At 44.8% G+C, this 18,299-nt stretch overlaps 1 protein-coding gene across 1 annotated transcript in view; it reads left to right on the top strand.

Annotated features, from left to right (window-relative positions):
• col4a6 (collagen, type IV, alpha 6) overlaps positions 1–17,565 on the top strand; it is a 79,335-nt gene extending 61,770 nt beyond the window's left edge. Inside the window, exons 8-47 of the mRNA XM_076171619.1 lie at positions 71–133; positions 361–396; positions 594–656; positions 793–828; positions 925–966; positions 1,103–1,192; positions 1,291–1,344; positions 1,635–1,697; positions 1,826–1,870; positions 2,043–2,096; positions 2,235–2,304; positions 2,424–2,534; positions 2,633–2,782; positions 4,206–4,301; positions 4,439–4,596; positions 4,714–4,896; positions 5,007–5,190; positions 8,061–8,132; positions 8,392–8,499; positions 8,650–8,868; positions 8,954–9,112; positions 10,778–10,948; positions 11,032–11,175; positions 11,286–11,408; positions 11,494–11,675; positions 11,759–11,822; positions 11,927–12,001; positions 12,083–12,190; positions 12,306–12,413; positions 12,503–12,574; positions 12,716–12,835; positions 12,945–13,061; positions 13,159–13,320; positions 13,448–13,546; positions 13,647–13,793; positions 13,890–14,006; positions 14,166–14,357; positions 14,525–14,696; positions 14,864–14,978; positions 15,152–17,565. Coding sequence (XP_076027734.1) covers positions 71–133; positions 361–396; positions 594–656; positions 793–828; positions 925–966; positions 1,103–1,192; positions 1,291–1,344; positions 1,635–1,697; positions 1,826–1,870; positions 2,043–2,096; positions 2,235–2,304; positions 2,424–2,534; positions 2,633–2,782; positions 4,206–4,301; positions 4,439–4,596; positions 4,714–4,896; positions 5,007–5,190; positions 8,061–8,132; positions 8,392–8,499; positions 8,650–8,868; positions 8,954–9,112; positions 10,778–10,948; positions 11,032–11,175; positions 11,286–11,408; positions 11,494–11,675; positions 11,759–11,822; positions 11,927–12,001; positions 12,083–12,190; positions 12,306–12,413; positions 12,503–12,574; positions 12,716–12,835; positions 12,945–13,061; positions 13,159–13,320; positions 13,448–13,546; positions 13,647–13,793; positions 13,890–14,006; positions 14,166–14,357; positions 14,525–14,696; positions 14,864–14,978; positions 15,152–15,412 — 4,605 coding nt within the window. The 3' untranslated portion in view covers positions 15,413–17,565. The remainder of the gene's footprint in view (positions 1–70; positions 134–360; positions 397–593; positions 657–792; positions 829–924; positions 967–1,102; positions 1,193–1,290; positions 1,345–1,634; positions 1,698–1,825; positions 1,871–2,042; positions 2,097–2,234; positions 2,305–2,423; positions 2,535–2,632; positions 2,783–4,205; positions 4,302–4,438; positions 4,597–4,713; positions 4,897–5,006; positions 5,191–8,060; positions 8,133–8,391; positions 8,500–8,649; positions 8,869–8,953; positions 9,113–10,777; positions 10,949–11,031; positions 11,176–11,285; positions 11,409–11,493; positions 11,676–11,758; positions 11,823–11,926; positions 12,002–12,082; positions 12,191–12,305; positions 12,414–12,502; positions 12,575–12,715; positions 12,836–12,944; positions 13,062–13,158; positions 13,321–13,447; positions 13,547–13,646; positions 13,794–13,889; positions 14,007–14,165; positions 14,358–14,524; positions 14,697–14,863; positions 14,979–15,151) is intronic.
• Positions 17,566–18,299: the final 734 nt, after the last annotated feature.

The following is an 18,299-nucleotide window of genomic DNA, read 5'->3' as shown; positions in this document are numbered from 1 at the left end:
AGTGGAGTTGAAGAAGTTTGTTTGTTTGTTTCAATAAAGCAATGGGTTAAAAACATTTCTCTTCTGACAGGGACCTTATGGACCAAAGGGTCAGAAAGGAGAGCCTGTATACCTCTCAGAAAGTGGCTCCACGGTAAGATGGCTCTGACACGCATGTGCACACACATACACACACACAAGTGAACGCACGCTTAATTTGCTTTGTAAAATCAGAGCCACTGCTCAAAATTTCTCAGAAGGCTTTTATTCTGAAGTATGCACAGGAAATATGCAAGTGTTGAGTTGTACATACTACATATTGTGTGAAATTTGGTATATATTGTCTTCTTCATGTTTTTAATATGTGATCTTTTCTCTCAGGGTATCCGAGGTTTACCAGGACTCGACGGTCAACCGGTGAGACTTTGACTTTATTCTCTATTATTATCCACATTTACATCGCTGTACTTTCCAGATTATTGCGCAATTAAACAGAAATCGTATTTGAATTGATGATACATTCATAAAACGTCAAATCCTGAAATACCATCTGTTTTCTGCAGTAACTATGACAACAGCAGTCTGTTCTGACCAGTTTTGTTGCGTCCTATCAGGGTCCCAATGGTCAGAGTGGTTCACCTGGTTTTGTTGGTCCAAGGGGTCCTGAAGGATACGCAGTATGTATTATTACTGATTTATCTATTTTATTTATGATTGATCATGTAAAATGAAAATTCAATGGTATTTGAAATCCTTCTGAAATTCTTCTTCTTTTGATTTGTATCTGAAACTGACCCTGTGGTCTCTCTGCAGGGCCCCCCAGGTCCTCCCGGTCAGCCAGGCCCCATGGTGAGTATAGAACAGAGCGTAATACTTTACTACACGATGGCTTTTACTGTGCGTATTGTGAGTATTCGTGTTCCAAATGTGTGATGTTGTGTTTAGGGGAGCCGCAGTGACGGATATCACGGAGAGCAAGGAGACAAGGTACGCTCAGTGTCCATCTTGTCGTTGCTCTTTGTGCTTCTTCCTCATCATTTTTTCACTTTTCTATCTATCTTCTTCCTCCCTCCGTCGTTTCCCAATCTGACATTGTTTGTTTTGTGCGTTTTCCGGGCGACAGGGTGACGTGGGTCTTCCCGGGCCTAGCGGGACCCCCGGCAACGGGTTGCTGACAGGCGATACCATTCTCACCATCTACAAAGGAGACAGGGTGAGCAGGAGGAGGAAGAGGAGGAGGTCACAGCCCCTTCACCACACACGGCGACACACTTTCACGGTGAAATCTTTCTCCCTCTCTCTTTCTCAAAGGGCGACCGTGGACCCAAGGGAAGACGTGGATTCGCTGGCGGCCTTGGCCCACGTGTGAGTGTGTCGCCTCATTTCCCCAAATAATCCCTCTGACAAATTCCAGATCTTAATCCTTGTATATTAAAGGGACAAGCCTTCACTTTACTTGTTTGGAAAAAAATTCACACTAATGTTTCACGAGGAAGCGTTGCCAGGGTGACTACAGCCTAGTAGATGGCAGCAAACTACAGACATAAGCTACTCTATCACCTGATGAAGAAGCTTAAAGAAGCAAAACCAGAGATTCAAACTTTAAACAAAGAATGAAGCCACATGGATTTTAAATGTATTCCAAATTCTTCCAGGGACCTTTTGGATATCCTGGTGAACTCGGGGAGAAGGGAATTCCCGGATACCCAGGGACACGAGTAAGACCTCTGGCTTTTCCTCATTCGTTGAAAATTGAGGCTTAAGTGTTGGAAAGTCCTCTTCAACCTCTTCACATACCCCCTCCTCTTCCTCTGTGCTTCATACTGTCTATGATTCTGTCCCACAGGGTCCTCCTGGTTTTAATGGACTTCCTGGCGGTCCAGGGAGACAGGTAGGCCGCTTTAGAGTCACTTAGGTGGCGTAAAACTTTAGACACACACATGCTGCTGATGATGATGATGATGATGATGATGATGATGAAGATGAAGATCCCTGCAGTGGAGCGCATACTCGTGTTTTTGCCCAATTTGATTGAAGAGTAACCAGGATGTTCTCTCACACAGGGAAATGTAGGTGATGCAGGTTACGTGGGGCAACCAGGATACAGTGGACCCAAGGTGAAATGTGTGTGTGTGTAGGAGTGTGTGTGTGTGTGTGTGTGTGTGTGTGTGTGTGTGTGTGTGTGTGTGTTTGTGTGTGTGTGTGTGTGTGGCATCAGCTGTGATCGGGTCTTTAAACCTTTGTGTGTCTAATAGGGAGACCAAGGAGAACCCGGCTCCCCAGGACCTCCTATTTACACCGACGCTCTGGGCGTGTCAGTTCAAGGTGATATAAACACACACACACACATACACACAAAAGGTGTATTTACACAGACACATTTGACATTTCAATATGAGAACCCTATCCTGATTCTTGACCATCTCTTCTCTGATTGGCTGCAGGACTACCAGGTCAGCCAGGTTTGGACGGTTTTCCTGGTGCCCCTGGGGACCAAGGACTCCCAGGCTACCCAGGAGCACCAGGTCTACCAGGAGCCGGCGGTATTGGCACAGGTAATGTAGACAATATAAATCAGTAATTTGATCGCTGAACCAAATCAATCAAACCACCAATCTCAATCACCTCTTCTATCTTTCTGTCATACGTGCAGGCCGCCCCGGATCCCCAGGTTTTCCCGGCACCCAAGGTCCAAAGGGAGAGAAAGGCAACCCAGGCCCATCGACCTATGGCTCTGAAGGTCTTCCAGGCTCTCCTGGATTCCCTGGAATCACTGGCCCTCCTGGACCACAGGGACCCTCTAGTATGTGCACACATCAAAACACTGACCAGAATCTGGCAGAATGGAGATGAAAGACACAGGATCTTTTAGTTTACATTTTAGTTATTTGATGACAAACAGAGTTTGGAATCTGTATTGATAACCTCCACCAAGGAGGATATGTCTGTCCGTCTCTTCTTCTGCCTGGTTATCAGCAGGACTTACCAAAGAATTAAGAACCAATCAATCAACCCACAGAAAACCTCAGTCAACCTGATGGTGTCGCTATAACAACCAAAACCGTTACATTTGTCAATAACTTTTAAACTGGAAATGAAACAGCCAAAAGTGTGTTGGTTTGTATAGAGACAAGCTTTTAGCGTTATGACTGACTGACTATTTACTGTCCTCTTCCCGATGGCTAAGGTATGACCTCTGACCCCTGTATTATCACCGGCCGGGGTTCGTTCACCAGGCCCAAAGGCCGTTCAAGTGCAGGTATCCTCAGGGCAGCCATATTGCTATGATCGCCATGGCAATATTAACCAAGAGTAAACAACAAGCACAACACTGAGCTGGCAGCGTCTAACGGAGGACACACTCTTTTTGTAGCTTTGCAGTACTCAGTCAGTACTGCAGTAACAGAAGAGTGCAACCTACAGACTTGGACTTGCTACTCCAAGCTGTTATTCTCATATCTGGCCACAAGATGTCGCCAGAAATCTTTGTATATATATATAAATCAGGGATTTTTTACCTTGATGTCACTATGCGTGGTAGCCACATGGGAGCGACAGTGTCCATAGCAAGTGACTAACGAAAGCTGAAAAGTAATCCTCGACACAAACACGCATATTATTCCGTAATATCTGTGAAATGTGCGTGCATCATATGTTGGAGAACAAAATATTAACATACATATGAAAAAGTTTCACAAGATTTCTTTTACCTTTTCCACAATAAAGTCTTCCTTTGTTTTCACGCCGCTTTCACAACTTGCTATGTACTCTGGTCATATTATAACCCCATGTAAAATCACTGAATATGCAACAGCTAAATCAAATGCTGCTTTCATATTTCTCATATGATACAGACAATTTAAAGCCCTTTAATCATCTGTTTCCCCGCACTAATCCTGCAAAAACGGCAACAGCTGAACTGCATTCAATGTCGAAACAACGACCAAGATGAAACTAACTTCATTCATACTGTGACATAGCTGGCATCTGTACTGTGCTGGTTTGCTTCATTGAATAAACAGTATTTTGTTTATCTATATATACGTTCTAAAAACTTTTTTGACATATATAAATTATTATTTTGGTCCACAATTCATTGTTTAACCACCACTGAGGTCATGATGTGTACCAGCCAGTGCAGGTCAGTTTATGATCAAATGGTGTGAACTACATTGTTTAGTAAGTTAAGACTAACCCTGCCTTTGTGTGTGCGTGTGGTGTTGCAGGTCAGTCTCAAGAATTCCCGTTTAGCATCCCCGGAGGGCCAGGGTTACCTGGTGAAAGAGGAATACCAGGGTCTGATGGGTACAAAGGCTTTAGAGGTACACAAAACACACACACACAGGGTTCTATTTACGATTGTATTTAGGTTCTATAAACAAAATCAACACATATGACTCACTTTGCATCTTTCCTTCAACTTCAACTATCTTTCTTTCTTCTTCTCCATCCTCCTCAGGTGATCCCGGTGACTGCGCCTGCTTTGGAGGAGGTGCCAGAGGGGTTCCGGGCTTACCTGGACCCCCTGGAGTCAATGGCAACCCTGGCTACTTTGGACGAAAGGGTGAGCCTGGTGATGCTGGTTCACATGGCTTCAATGGCCCTCAGGGATCTCCTGTAAGTAAATTGTACAGTTTTGAGGTAGCTTGAGGTAGAATCTGACTTTGTTGTTGTAAACCAAATCATACATCTGACTGTGTGTTTTGCATTCCTGTCCTCATGTTTCCACCTCAGGGTCGTGCTGGTGAGAGAGGCTTCTTTGGTCGTAAGGGAGAAAAGGGGGCATCCAACTACAGAGACCAAGGTTTTGGGGGTAAAGGGGAGCTGGGAGGTACTGGACCCAGAGGACCACCAGGTGAGACAGGACAATCTGGCAGAGACGGACTACCTGGCTTCCCTGGATCTCCTGGACCCCCTGTGAGTACTCAAACGTGCAAAAAATCATCAAAATTTAAATCTTTGGTAATACTTTGTGTGGTAGCACCAGCTCAGAAAGGAAGGGATATTTCCTCTCTTCCCCTCTCCAGGGTGACGCTGGTTTCGGTACATATGGAGAGAAAGGTTTCCCAGGTTTCTCAGGATCAAAGGGTCGTGCTGGTGGACCCGGTGAGCCTGGTGTTGGCTACGTTGGAGTACCCGGCCTACGTGGAGAGCCTGGAGAGCCTGGTATACATGGGTTGCCAGGGCAACCAGGTTCACCTGGACCAAGAGGTAAGTTATGTCGGGAAGGAACAAAAGAAAGCCATGACAATATGTGTGTATGTTGAGAGTGTTCTGGAGAGTGAGAGATTAAGGTCTGTGTTTGAGTCTGTGTTCATGTGTGTGGCTTTGAGAGATCAAGAGTGAGCGAAAGAGAGAGAGAGAGAGAGGGAGAGTGTTTGTGTATGTGTGTGTGTGGTTGTGCATGTATGCATGGATATCATGCCAAGTTTTCCCCACAGGGCGAAACCCATCCATACTGTACATCCACCTCATCCCATCATCGCATCGCTGTCATCCTCCATGTAGTTACCATAGCAACCTCATCCTAACAACCTAAACCATTAGAGGACATTTTTAGGGGAAAAACGTTTTGTGTGCCTCGCTGAAGCCACCAAGCTCTCCAGGACGCCAAATCATCTCAGCTCCTGTTTGATTTTCTCTCCCAAAGCAGCTTTCAGCATTTCATTCCTTGGCCGCAGCAGCAAACTGTTAACTACATGATTAATGGTCTCCATTAATGTGCTTATACACTTCTTCTGAAGCCAATAATCTATAATCCATCAACTGCTTCAATTGTTGACTGATTGACGCACAAAGAAAAGATTTTAATTGCTGATTGCGCAACAGCTACTGTGCTTCTTTAGTCTCAGAGGAGGTGAGAAAAAACAACTTATTTAATATCTTATAATTTGACATAAAATGCATTAAAGGGGAAATGTTATGCTTAATGTTCTTTTAAATGTTGGGAAAGGACGATTGCTGTGAATTTATTTTCAGTTTGGGTCTACCTTTAATGAAAAAGAACATTGATTCACTTTTACTCTCCTTTGGAAAAGCATTGCTGTGCACACTGAATGATAACAGGACAAGCAAAGGACCAATCAAAATCTAAGCTTTCTGGGCAGTTCAAGACCCATGGATTTGTCTAACCAATTTGATTCTTATCAACCTCAAGTGTTGACGCTCCTGTATGACATTACATCATATTACACCAAAAAGTAATAATATGTCCTCTTTAAATGCACAACAAATGAAAGCAGGTGCCTCTAAAAACAAATAGTTTCTTCCTCCCTGAGACTGAACGACACAAAGACCTCAGCAGCACTTGGCCACTCATCCTCAGTATGAATGCGTGATGGCTAATAATGCTCCACAACTGATTCATTTTGCTTAATATGAAGGTTATTGTCGCTCACAAGGGCCGAGAGAGAGTCGGAAGAGACAGAGAGAGAGTGAGACACACACACAAACTTGTTTTGGTCTTGGTTGGCTGGTGTCTCCGTCCCTCTCTGTCCCTCTCTGTCCCTCGCTCACTCCCCTGCTGTTGAAGAGGATAACCTGTTTTCAAGCACTTTTACATTGAAGTGAGCATTTTAATGTGCTTTTGCCTTAACTGAATGAGCCTTGAATTAATTGAATGGAAGTGATTGCTGATATCTGTTTGATGAAATATTTTAAATTGCTTCATTGGCGCACGCAAATGACCCTGACTGGCTTTCTATGCCGCCATCCTCTCTCTCTCTCTCTCTCTTTCTCTCTCTCTCTCTCTCTCTCTCTCTCTCTCTCTCTCTCTCTCTCTCTCTCTGTCTCTCTCTCTCTCTCTCTCCCTCCCTCCATACATCACTCCATCTCTCTGACCCTTGTGCATGTGTATCTGTCCAGGTGAAAGCGGCTGTGGAGTGGGTAACCCCTCTCACGGAGAGGAAACGGGTGGGTAACTGACTTTTTCACCCACCAGCCAGGGTAACCTGCCTGGGACACTGGTGGACTCGTAAAATATTACCAGAGCCAGGTCAGGAGTAGGACAATATGTACAAACTAGAGGCAAGATTCACAACCGAAAGTAAAGTACTTGACAGCCAGTGAGATGGAATCAACAAAGCTTTACACTCGTCTGAATGCAAATGAAATATAACTACCTACATGCTTACCACATGTTCATAATGTAAAGAACCTGGCTAAAGGAAAAAACAATTCCATCCATACAAAGAGCGATGGCAGTGAAATACAATTACCACTAGATGGTGACAATACTCACTCAGCCAAGTAGTCTATGGCAAACAGGTGGCCGCTCACTGTCAATCATTTGTTCATGATACAGCCAATGGAAGCCTCTCACTCCCTGCAGCCCAGGGATTCCATTAGGGTGGAGTCAGTCGATGATTGACAGTCGATGCGCCTTCCTGATGTATCACGGAGGTTCAGGTTTCGTCCACATGCCCGTTGTTTATAAATGGCCTCTTTTTCAAACATGCAAGCTGTTCATCCAGTCGTTTGATGGACACAGTCGGTTGTACTCTCCTCCTCTTCCTCCAATCAAAGCTGCTGAACCCTGGCGCATGTTTTCAAGCCCTGCCTCTGCTAAGTGCTTTTAACCAGCCAAGGTTAAATGGGCGGGGGGGGGGGGTGGGGGGGGGCAGTTGAAATGGTAGAACTGATCCCCAAACATCAAACTCCTGCTGATGTTGAATTTATAATTCCTAGTCTGGTCCAGTCTTCCATAATCTTCTAATCTACTGTTACTGAATTTTGTCTTACTGCCCTTAGCTACTAACGCCATTCAACGCTACAACGCAATAATTCTGATGATCAAACCCCAATTAACCAAAACAAAACTTTATTATCTGTGAGCAGACCCCAAGCAGTGTGACGGGCGTAAATGGAGGCAACAGGCAATCAACAAATGCGAAAGACATTCACAATCTGTATTTCTAACAATATTTACTGTTTATAAATTATATTTTGGGTAACACAGTAATTTAGGGTTAGGACTGGAATTAAATATAGTTTTGTATTTACTGTGTATGTTTCAACTTATTATGTGTCTGTATGTGTATTAAAGTGTATGTGAATGCTAACCTATGTATGACTGCTATCAGGCCAAGTACTACCTTGCCGCATACCCGGTGAGGACGGAGACCCTGGATTCCCCGGTTTGCCTGGAAGGCCAGGTAAAATTCAGCTGACGTCTGAGAGTGAAACATTGACACGGTGTAGATCGTTTGAACTTCATTTTGTACCTTCTTCTTTGTGAATTGTTTTGTATGTAATCCCATTTTTCAGATGATGTCATCTTTTCATACTGTTTGTCTTTGGAAAAGCGTCAGGGTGTCACCTTTGGATGTGGATGTGAAAGAAATGACTGTGTTACTTTGTTACCTCAAGCCATGAAGTGATTGAAGTGAATTCCGCACCACTCTGCCCTGTCAGGTCCATCAGGTCAGCCTGGTTTCCTGGGAGGAAATGGACGTCCTGGCTTTGATGGTGCCAAGGGAGAAAGGGGAGACCCCGGCTTTGGAGGACAGCCAGGACCACAAGGTAAAGTTAGACCGGATGTTTTTACTTAACATTGTCGTGAGTAGACTAAAGGCTGACTACTGTAATCACAAAGAGAGGAGCACACCAAAATAACAGAAAGTCACAAAGACAACTTGCTGCCTTAAATAAACATCTGTCATGTCCCTGTAGGTTTCCCTGGACCCAGAGGAGACTCTGGTACTCCAGGTCTCCCAGGACATAGCTTTGATGGAGGCAGGGGAAAGGATGGTCTCCCTGGACGACCAGGAGCCAAAGGCCAGCCTGGAGAGGTGCTGGGAGCCACGCCAGGGGGTCCAGGACGTGATGGTTCACCTGGATATCCTGGTGACAAGGGCCAGCCAGGAACCCCAGGAGGCCCTGGATCACCTGGTGGGTCTGAGCTGTTAGTCAGCAAGTAGTAATAGTGGTAGATGTGGCGGTTGTAGCTGCAGTATGAATTCTTGTCCTCTGTTAGGTTTGGATGCTCGTTCTGGAAATCCTGGACTGAAGGGAGAGCGTGGTGTGGATGGTCTGCCTGGTATTCCTGGTCTTCCTGGAATTCCAGCTGGTGTGACTGGCGGTATTCCTGGTCCACAGGGAGCTCCTGGCAGCAAGGGACTGAGTGGATCACCAGGTGAGGCTTTGTTTGTCTGATTTCAAAAACGACATCACATATTTCAGTGGTATTTGCCGGAATGTTTGATCGCGGACTAAAGAGGAACCTGCAGTCAGCGAGGTTCCATGAGATCCCAGAGAGATTCCTGCACGACTCAGGACATACAATGAACTTCAATAAAGTTCATTCTTAGAGGCCCTGTTACCAGAATAAACAGGGACCACGTGTTGTTTTTTTCCCACAAATTGTTTGAGATAAAACATTAATTTGTGAAAGAACAGATGTTAGTGTCGGATTTGCATAATGTGAGTAGTATTTCTGTGGTTTTGTCTCCGTCTTCACCACACATCCCTCCACTATCATCAGTGTTGGTTCCCTTCTTCCTTTTTCACTGTGTCTCTTTCCTCTAGTCACAAATCATACACTGTACATTCACAGTCACCTGTTTTTGGTCTGGTTGTTTATTTATGCCCTTCATCACCCCGAAAATCTCTTCTTCTCCCCTTTCTGTCTTTTGTGTTCCTCCTCATCCTGTCTTTCCTTCTCGTTTCTCCTCCCTCCACTCCACCACTGCCATCTCTATCCATCCTCTCATTCCTTCCTTTTTCTTCTTGGTGTTGGGTCACTCGCTAGGCTGCCCAGGTGAGACACTCTCTGCTCCATCCATCCATTCCATCCACACCGCCCCCCTCTCCCACCCCGCTCCATCCATCCCTCGCTTCTGTCCATCCATCTACCCCCTTACACCTGCATTAAACCTCGCAGCTCTTCCTGCCCTCCATTGCTCATCTGCACACTGCAAAAATGTCCACCTCTAAAGTTTACACTTACGTTCGAGAATCAAACATTTTCATGTGACTTTTAAAAGCCAAATTTGCTTTCCTGTTAAGAGCTAAGTTTAGAATAATATCCTGAGATGGACATTTTAGCTGTGACAGGTTCAGAGACAGCTCGGTTCTCTGACAAAGATTACTTTGTTTTTGCAGTTGGCACTAACTGTAGCAGTTCAGGTCTAGTCTGTGTGTGTAGATGTGTGTTAAATTGCAGTAATGGCAGTAGGCTTGTGTGATCGGCAACGCTCCTGCCGCAAGCTGCAAACTTAACAAAGCCGCTCCTGCTTTGATGTCAGTGTGAGTAGCAGAGGTCAGCAGACTCCTATGTAGAACAAACAAGCTCACTATGCTGATTCAGTCTGGAATTGCACTTGAGTTTCATAGAAATAAAGGTTTGAATAATTGATTTTCCAAATATTTACACTTTAAGAAACGTCTCAGTCACATCTTAATCAGTAATTACTTCAGTCTGAGTGCAATTTCAGCCAAATCAAGGCAATGAAACAATGTAATGGGACATGTGTGTTTACATTGTTGAGTATTTCTTTGCCAAATTGTTTGTGTGTTTAAGTATATAAAAAAAAAAAACATAACCAACTAACGATAGTGAGAAGGTAAGTGTTGTTTCCTGTTTACTATGTGTCGGTTTTATATTCTGTACGTTCTGTATGTGTATGATAAACCCTATTCAAATTCAATTGTATATGTATATTTCACTGACATCAGCTAATATGAGTTTACACTATTGACAGTGTAAATTGACACCAGTGTCTGACAAAATGTCCTCCCTCTTCCTTCCAACCCTGTCTCCTTTCACCATCAATCCCTTCATCCATGAATCCACCATTAGGCTTCCCTGGTCGCAAGGGAGCCAGAGGTGACCCAGGTTTCTCCGGGCCTGCCGGGATGAAGGGAAGCCCAGGACAGCCTGGTTTCCCGGGGTCACCAGGGTCAAGGGGACCCCAGGGACCTCTTGGACCAGGGATAAGAGAGGGCATCCCAGGAACACCTGGAAGAAAGGGTAAGGTGGAGTTACTTGGCTCGATGTGTCATTCTAGTTGTTGGTCTTCTATTTCTGATTCTTTGCATGTTGCCATCTATCAGGTGAGAGAGGTTTCGCTGGACTGACTGGTTTCCCTGGACAACCTGGTCGCCCCGGCACCCCAGGATTTCCTGGAGGCAAGGGACTTTCTGGAGGATCTGGAAGAGATGGACTACCTGGAAGTCCCGGTTATCCTGGACAGAAAGGTAAAACGCCCTGAGCTGGAATGAGGAAGATGCATTGCAAACAGAAAATCTCCTTGAAACAATCGTCGCACAATCTAAATGTGTGTGTGGATGTGTGCTTGTCACTATAGGTGAGAGAGGATACCCCGGGCTCCCTGGTCTGCCCTCTCCGCCACTTCCAGCATTGTTCCTTGAGAAGGGAGACCCAGGAAACCCTGGACATGGCGGCCTTCCTGGATTCCCAGGACCGAGAGGTAACAACCTTTGTTCAGGTTTTACAGTGTTATAAGTGGCCATGAGAAGTTACACGTGTTACCATCTACTATGTCTGTTTTCAAGGTGATAAGGGTCTGCCAGGCCAGCCTGGGCGTCAGGGTCTGCCTGGACTTCATGGATTTGCTGAGCAGAGTAAAGGACAGCCAGGACAGCCTGGTTACCCTGGCCAACCAGGATCTCCTGGTTTTCCTGGACCAAAGGGAGAAGGAGGAATCAACGGATTCCCAGGCACATCTGGACCCAGGGTAAGGCAACACACATTTACACGCACACACATAAACAAAGTTAGGTACAGGTTCAAGTTTCATATTCTTGTGGGTTTCTGCAGGGTGATGATGGTGCACATGGTCTCCCTGGAAACCCAGGAGAACCTGGTCGACCTGGTGGCAAAGGTGAGTGTGAATCTCGCCTCCACATGCAAACATATCATAGCATTTCTTCTCCCCTCCCATCCATGTATAGCAAAATACATTCATTCATACCTTTTCTTTTTCAGGTATAAGAGGAGAAACATTTGCTTATCCTGGAGCTCCAGGAGCTAAAGGCCAGCCAGGAGAGCCAGGCTTCCCAGGTAAGAGTCAATGACAACTAACAGTCCTTACTCTGCTATGGTTCTGATGTGGATTAAAAACAAAAATAAATGTCTGTTCAGGTGGTCGTAGCAACAATGGCTTCCCCGGAGACAATGGCACCCCAGGAAATTCAGGTTACCCTGGATCAAAGGGATCTCCTGGTGAACCAGGAAGACCTGGGCTCATGGGTGAGCAATGTTTCCAGAAACCTTTTACATCCTAAAGCGTCTTTCATGCATTCAGAGGTTTTTCCTTCAAGACATTCTTTGGACATGGCACACACTGATAGGTTCCTTTCTGCAGGCTCGCATGGCTTCCCTGGGCAGAAGGGACAGCCTGGCTACCCAGGAGCAAGAGGACCAGATGGCACTCTCGGTCTGCCAGGAGGCCCTGGAGGTCCTGGAGCCAAAGGTGAGAGAAATACTTTTAATACAGACTGTATCTAGAGATGAGATGGAGGAACAATAAACACACACTCTCTCTGCTGTGTGTTTTTGCAGGCTTGCCTGGATCTCCTGGTTTGGATGGTCTCAATGGACTCGGTGGACCTAAAGGTCTTCCTGGAACACCAGGTAATGATGTCATTACAAAGGCCATGTTCTGATGTCGGATGTATCAATTTGTTTTTAGTAGAACTCCAGTGTTTTTGAGTTGATTCTGGCTCTACAATGTGAACTATGTCCAAATGTTTCCAATCATGCATTTAATTCCAGGTGCAAGCGCAGGAGGTCGACCTGGTGCAGCGGGTAATCCCGGGTTGAAGGGAGAGAGAGGTGTGTCCTACCCAGGTGGACCAGGACAACCAGGACAGAAGGGAGAGAGAGGACAGCAAGGTTAACACAGGCTCAACACCACGAAGCAACCTTCAAAGCACACAATGCATAAGAAACATCAGAGTAATGATGGAGTGTGTGTGTGTTTGTGTGTGTTTGTGTGTGTCAGGTGGTCCCGGACAAAATGGATTCCCTGGCCTGCCTGGACCTCGTGGGGAAACTGTTGGCTCTGACGTTCTCGGACCTCAGGGAGATCCTGGCCTTCCTGGACTGGATGGAGAATTTGGTGAATAATCTCCTCTCCTCTCCTCTCCTCTCCTCTCCTCTCCTCTCCTCTCCTCTCCTCTCCTCTCCTCTTTCTAACCCTCTTCTATCTCTTCCAGGTTTCCGTGGTCCTCCGGGTCCTCCAGGGCCCCCTGGTCCAGGCACATCCCAGGGAGACACAGGTGACGCTGGTCTTCCAGGCTTCCCCGGCTCCCCTGGCAGGAAAGGAGAACCAGCAGGCCCTGGAGGTCCAGGACTCCCTGGCAACCCAGGTTTTAAAGGTGAGGAAGAGCTTGACTCAGAAATCGGACTGTTTTTGTTTATTATTATTATTATTTGCAAGATGAGCTTCATGTGGGTACCAAACATGACCACAGATGATAAGATTTCTATTTCTTTGTTCCTTAGGAGGAAGAGGTGACACCGGTTACAGCGGAGGTCCTGGTCTCAAGGGTTTCCCTGGTGACTCTGGTTACTATGGAAACAAAGGACATAAGGGTCTCAGAGGTAGAACAATTTCAGTTTTTCTACTCTTTGTTCAGGACGTGCATGCACCCCGCGTTTAGGTGAGACCGATGAGATTTAACCTGCATCCTTCCGTCTCCAGGCCATGCTGGGCGTAAGGGTCAGCCCGGCATCACTCTCCCGACTGCAGAATTTCGTCGACCCTATGGAGATGGCGGATTTCCAGGAGCAAACGGGGGCCCAGGAACACCTGGAGAGCCCGGTCAGCCCGGAATGCCTGGACATTCAGGTGAGTGATATACAGTTTTTTGTGTCACTTTTTTTGTATCATCCTCCCCAAATACTGTGACGCCCTTAGTAATGTAAGTGTGATGTCTTGTTTCAGGTGCTAAAGGTCGCCCTGGAGGTTTGGGTAAACTAGGCAGGACAGGCGGAGCTGGTCTGCCTGGACCTATTGGAGATGCTGGACCCCCTGGTTTCCCCGGAGCCTCTGGAGAGCAAGGTTTGTCTTTCTCTGCATGTCTGTCGTGCTGTGTTCAGCTCACTCTGTCCCTGTTGGGTTCTTCATCATTATTGTGGTTGGGGCAAAAAATGGCCCTATGATCCTAGATAAAAACAAATCATCAATATTTTTGTAACCCAACTATTTCCCCTCCCATAGGTCTGCCCGGTTCAGCTGGACGTCCAGGCACACCCGGCGGCGTTGGACGAAGCTCAAGCATCGGCTACACTCTGGTGAAGCATAGCCAGAACGCCCAGGTTCCCATGTGTCCTCAGGGCATGGCCAAACTGTGGGACGGATACAGCCTGCTGTATGTGGAGGGACAGGAGAAGGCCCACAACCAGGACCTTGGTATGGACACACTTTCAAGAGATAACAAAATGATGTCTTGTAGAAATTGAATGAACTCCTGCAGTCAAGATACAGTACAGAAATGAGTCTGAAAGAATTGGTCATGATGTATAAAACAAACCAGATTGTGGGGCGTCATGGTGATTTCCCTCTCTGTCTCTCTTCAGGTCAGCCAGGCTCCTGCCTCCCCAGGTTCAACACCATCCCCTTCATCTACTGCTCCCCCAACGAGATCTGCTACTACGCCAGCCGCAACGACAAATCCTACTGGCTCTCCACAACTGCGCCCATACCCATGATGCCCGTGTCCGAGCAGCAGATACCACAGTACATTAGCAGGTACGGATAAGGTGCTCGTGGACTTTGAATATGAAGTTTTCAGTTCAGTTTACTACAAATCCAGCTGAGGAAGTAGATGACGGCTTTGTAATTTGTTTGGCTCCAAAATCATATAAGCAAATACATATACATGTCTAATGGATTACACTGGTGTGTGCATATTGCAGGTGCGCAGTGTGTGAGGCTCCATCTCAGGCAGTGGCGGTCCACAGTCAGGACATGAGCATCCCCACCTGCCCTCCTGGCTGGAGGAGCCTGTGGATAGGATACTCCTTCCTCATGGTAAGTCAGACTGGGGAGTTTCGAGCCCACGTCCTTATGCTGAGTTTGGTGAATAGTGAAATCAAATGAATCCTCGTATCCAGTATTTTCACGTTTTCAGTTGAAGAAGGAAGGATAGAAGGAAGGAGGTAAAAGTGAAATAAATAAGCTTAATTCTGAAATCTCTTCTCCAGCACACAGCGGCGGGCGCTGAGGGAGGTGGCCAGTCGCTGGTCTCTCCCGGCTCCTGCCTGGAGGATTTCCGTGCGACGCCTTTCATCGAGTGCAATGGCGCGAAGGGCACCTGCCACTACTTTGCCAACAAGTACAGCTTCTGGCTCACCACTGTGGACCCCAACAGGGAGTTCGTTCATTCCCCGCCGCAGGAAACCCTGAAGGCCGGCCAGCAGCACACCAGGGTCAGCCGATGCCAGGTCTGCAGCAAGCTCTTGTAGTAGGAGGAGGCAACGGGAGACTGAGACACGAGGAGGGATGAGGATACGCCATCACCTCAAAGTCGAGATGATTTATAAGAAATGTATTAAAAAAAACAAGACCACAACTGACTGACTGAAAATGAGCCCCTCTCCTGCTGGAATTGAGCAACACAGGCGCCATTTGTGTCATTTGTTTGACCCGCTTTAGGAAAGAAAGGCTTGTCAGAAAGAGTTGGAGGGAGGAAAAGGAAGGAGAGGGGTCCCGCTGTGATTGCTCTTCCCTAGATCATCACTGACAATGGTGCTATTGATGTTGTTGTGTGTGTGAGTGAGTGAGTGAGCGAGTGAGCGAGTGAGTGAGCGAGTGAGTGAGTGTATTTGACCTCTGTTTTTTCGTTGCGGTTTTGGCGTGAATCGTTCACGGCTACCTCTCCAGGTGGTGCCGAGCCGCTTACACATGAGGTCCATGTGTTTGCTTCAAATGGGTCAGTTCAGAGGGTGGAGGTTGAAAATGATTTGCGTGAGTGAAATCTGAATCTCAGCAGTGGTTTTCCAAATTGATCTAACGGAAATAGATCCAAACCTTCCCTGATCCTGGTTCATACATACATTTACTTTGGCTGTATCTTCAGCAAGCATTACACGTCTTTTTAGTTTGTTTACCACAAATCATGTGTATGTGTGCATTTCTTATGACTCTTTGGTGCTAAAATACCCTCACAGTTGAATACTTTTACATGCAATAAAATGCAAACCAGCACTTTTCTCAACAAGTCAACCACATCATTTACACGTCAGCTATTTTCAGTAACAAATGGCCTTAATGAGAAAAGGACAAAGCCTGGTTATATACAGTTTATCATGAACATTTTGCACTGATGTCAATCGCTACAATGAGTTACAAGTCAAGTTAAGTTCATTGTGGATCTGGATACAGGTTGCCGGTTGCTTTTCGATACTCACAACACTTTATCTTCCTTTTTCTGCGTCTGTGAAATGGAACGCTTTTCCATATGTTTTCCAAACAATTGGTTTGAATAACAAAATGGCAATTATGCCAATACAATGACATATCGCTCCAAACCCCAGTAGTTAGGCTGATAAAATGCTTATAGTCTATATGATCTAGTGTTAATCTAGTCATTTTACTGGTTTCACATTCTTTGTTTTTACTCAAATATGGTTTATATTACAATGATCCCTGCAGTAGCAATAAATTGTATCAGGAAGGAATATCATTCAGCATACACACTCCACACTCTGTGATAGAATGTTAATTATTATTGTACATAGTGCTTAATGTCACGCTTCTTTCCCAGCACGTATGTTAGAGCAAAGGTCTACGATGCTGTTCAGTTCCTTGTTTTATCTGAATTATTCCAGTCCCCTCGCGATTTCACTGTCCTCGGATATCAGAGATAGAACTTACTCTTTTCGTACTTTGCAGAATGATAGTTCCCTTTAAATGTAGATGTATGCAGCCCTATGTGTGAATAGGAAATGGAAATAGGAGGCATTGATTGATTTGAACATTTGCATCTAGCTCTGTAAAATAAAGGTCCACACCATGATAAATGGTTCATTTCTGTGAGCAAAAAACATTTGCTGTCATAAATCTACGGACAGTGAAAGCTTCTGCGTGATGTGTAACCACTATGGCCTAAATCTCTCTGCCGCTAGCCCTGATTTTACTACTATGTACACATTTTACATTTTCTTTTGTCCTGTATTTGTCTGTATTTGTTGTTTTTTTTGTAATCTAGACTGTAATTACATGACCTAAGTCATGATACTATCCCTTGGTTTTATAGGTTTATTTACTGAGATGGGAGGGAATGGGAAGATAATTATGTGTACATTAAATGATATGAAAAAAATGCTTTTAGGATTATGTTTTTATATGGGAAATATATCCACCAGTGATTATTTTATAATGACATAACAATACCAATACCCCATGTTTAGAATCATGAGCTAAAAACAGATATGCAAAGATCTACAGTTTGTTCTACATGAAAGCAACTTACTGTAAGTGCCTGGAGTGACAGAAAATGCAGTTTTCCTCAAAGAGGATCTATAGCAAAATGGTGATATTATATCTGTTACTGTTATGTGTATTTCTGTGCTCACACACTTTGAAATAAAGACTCAAAACTAACTGAGAATCTCAAGATTAAGAGTGCAAGTAAATATGTAAATTCAGTAGTCGGATTTTCCATTTACTTACTTAACCACAGAAAATTTGGTCAGTATCAGGTGTCATGTTGTGTTCACCCATTTTGTATCAATGTAACCTCCAATAAGGATATTATACATTGATGTTACTGTCTTATAAAGCAAAGTAATCAAATATATGTCATGTATGCTGTTACCATTGTTTAATATAACTTTGAAGCTACATATTTCTTACAACTTACGCGAGCCAATAGCTTGAACAGAAAAGTGGCAATACAGAAACACAAAATCAGGTAAGAAAATATTGAAGATGAGTAACAAAAAATATAATACTAATAATACTACTACTTATTATAATAATAACAGCAGTAATGATAATAATACAAATAATAATGATAATAATACAAATAATAATAATAATAATAATAATAATAATGATAACATAAAGGCCGCATAGAATTCAACGATGATATAAGGTTTACATAATTATTTAGGAAATAAATTGGTACGAAGTGATTATTTTAAGGGTTAAGAAGTTGCTAACATGGCCAATAGATGGCGCAACACACATTGGACACAAGGAATCAGCAGAAGAAGAGTTCCTGCTAACATCATAACAAAAACACTGTTAACTTGCTCATAGGGAAGCGAAGTATATATTTTCTCGGCTGATTTGGGAAATATAAACAGGTATGCAGCAAACACGCGCCTATCTGAAAATAACTTTATC

Source organism: Genypterus blacodes, unplaced genomic scaffold, assembly GCF_046128005.1.
Source record: "Genypterus blacodes isolate CSIRO-AG114 ecotype Tasmania unplaced genomic scaffold, CSIRO-AGI_Gbla_v1 ptg000260l_1, whole genome shotgun sequence".
In the NCBI taxonomy this organism is placed as follows: domain Eukaryota; kingdom Metazoa; phylum Chordata; class Actinopteri; order Ophidiiformes; family Ophidiidae; genus Genypterus; species Genypterus blacodes.
This window is presented reverse-complemented; position numbering and strand designations above follow the sequence as displayed.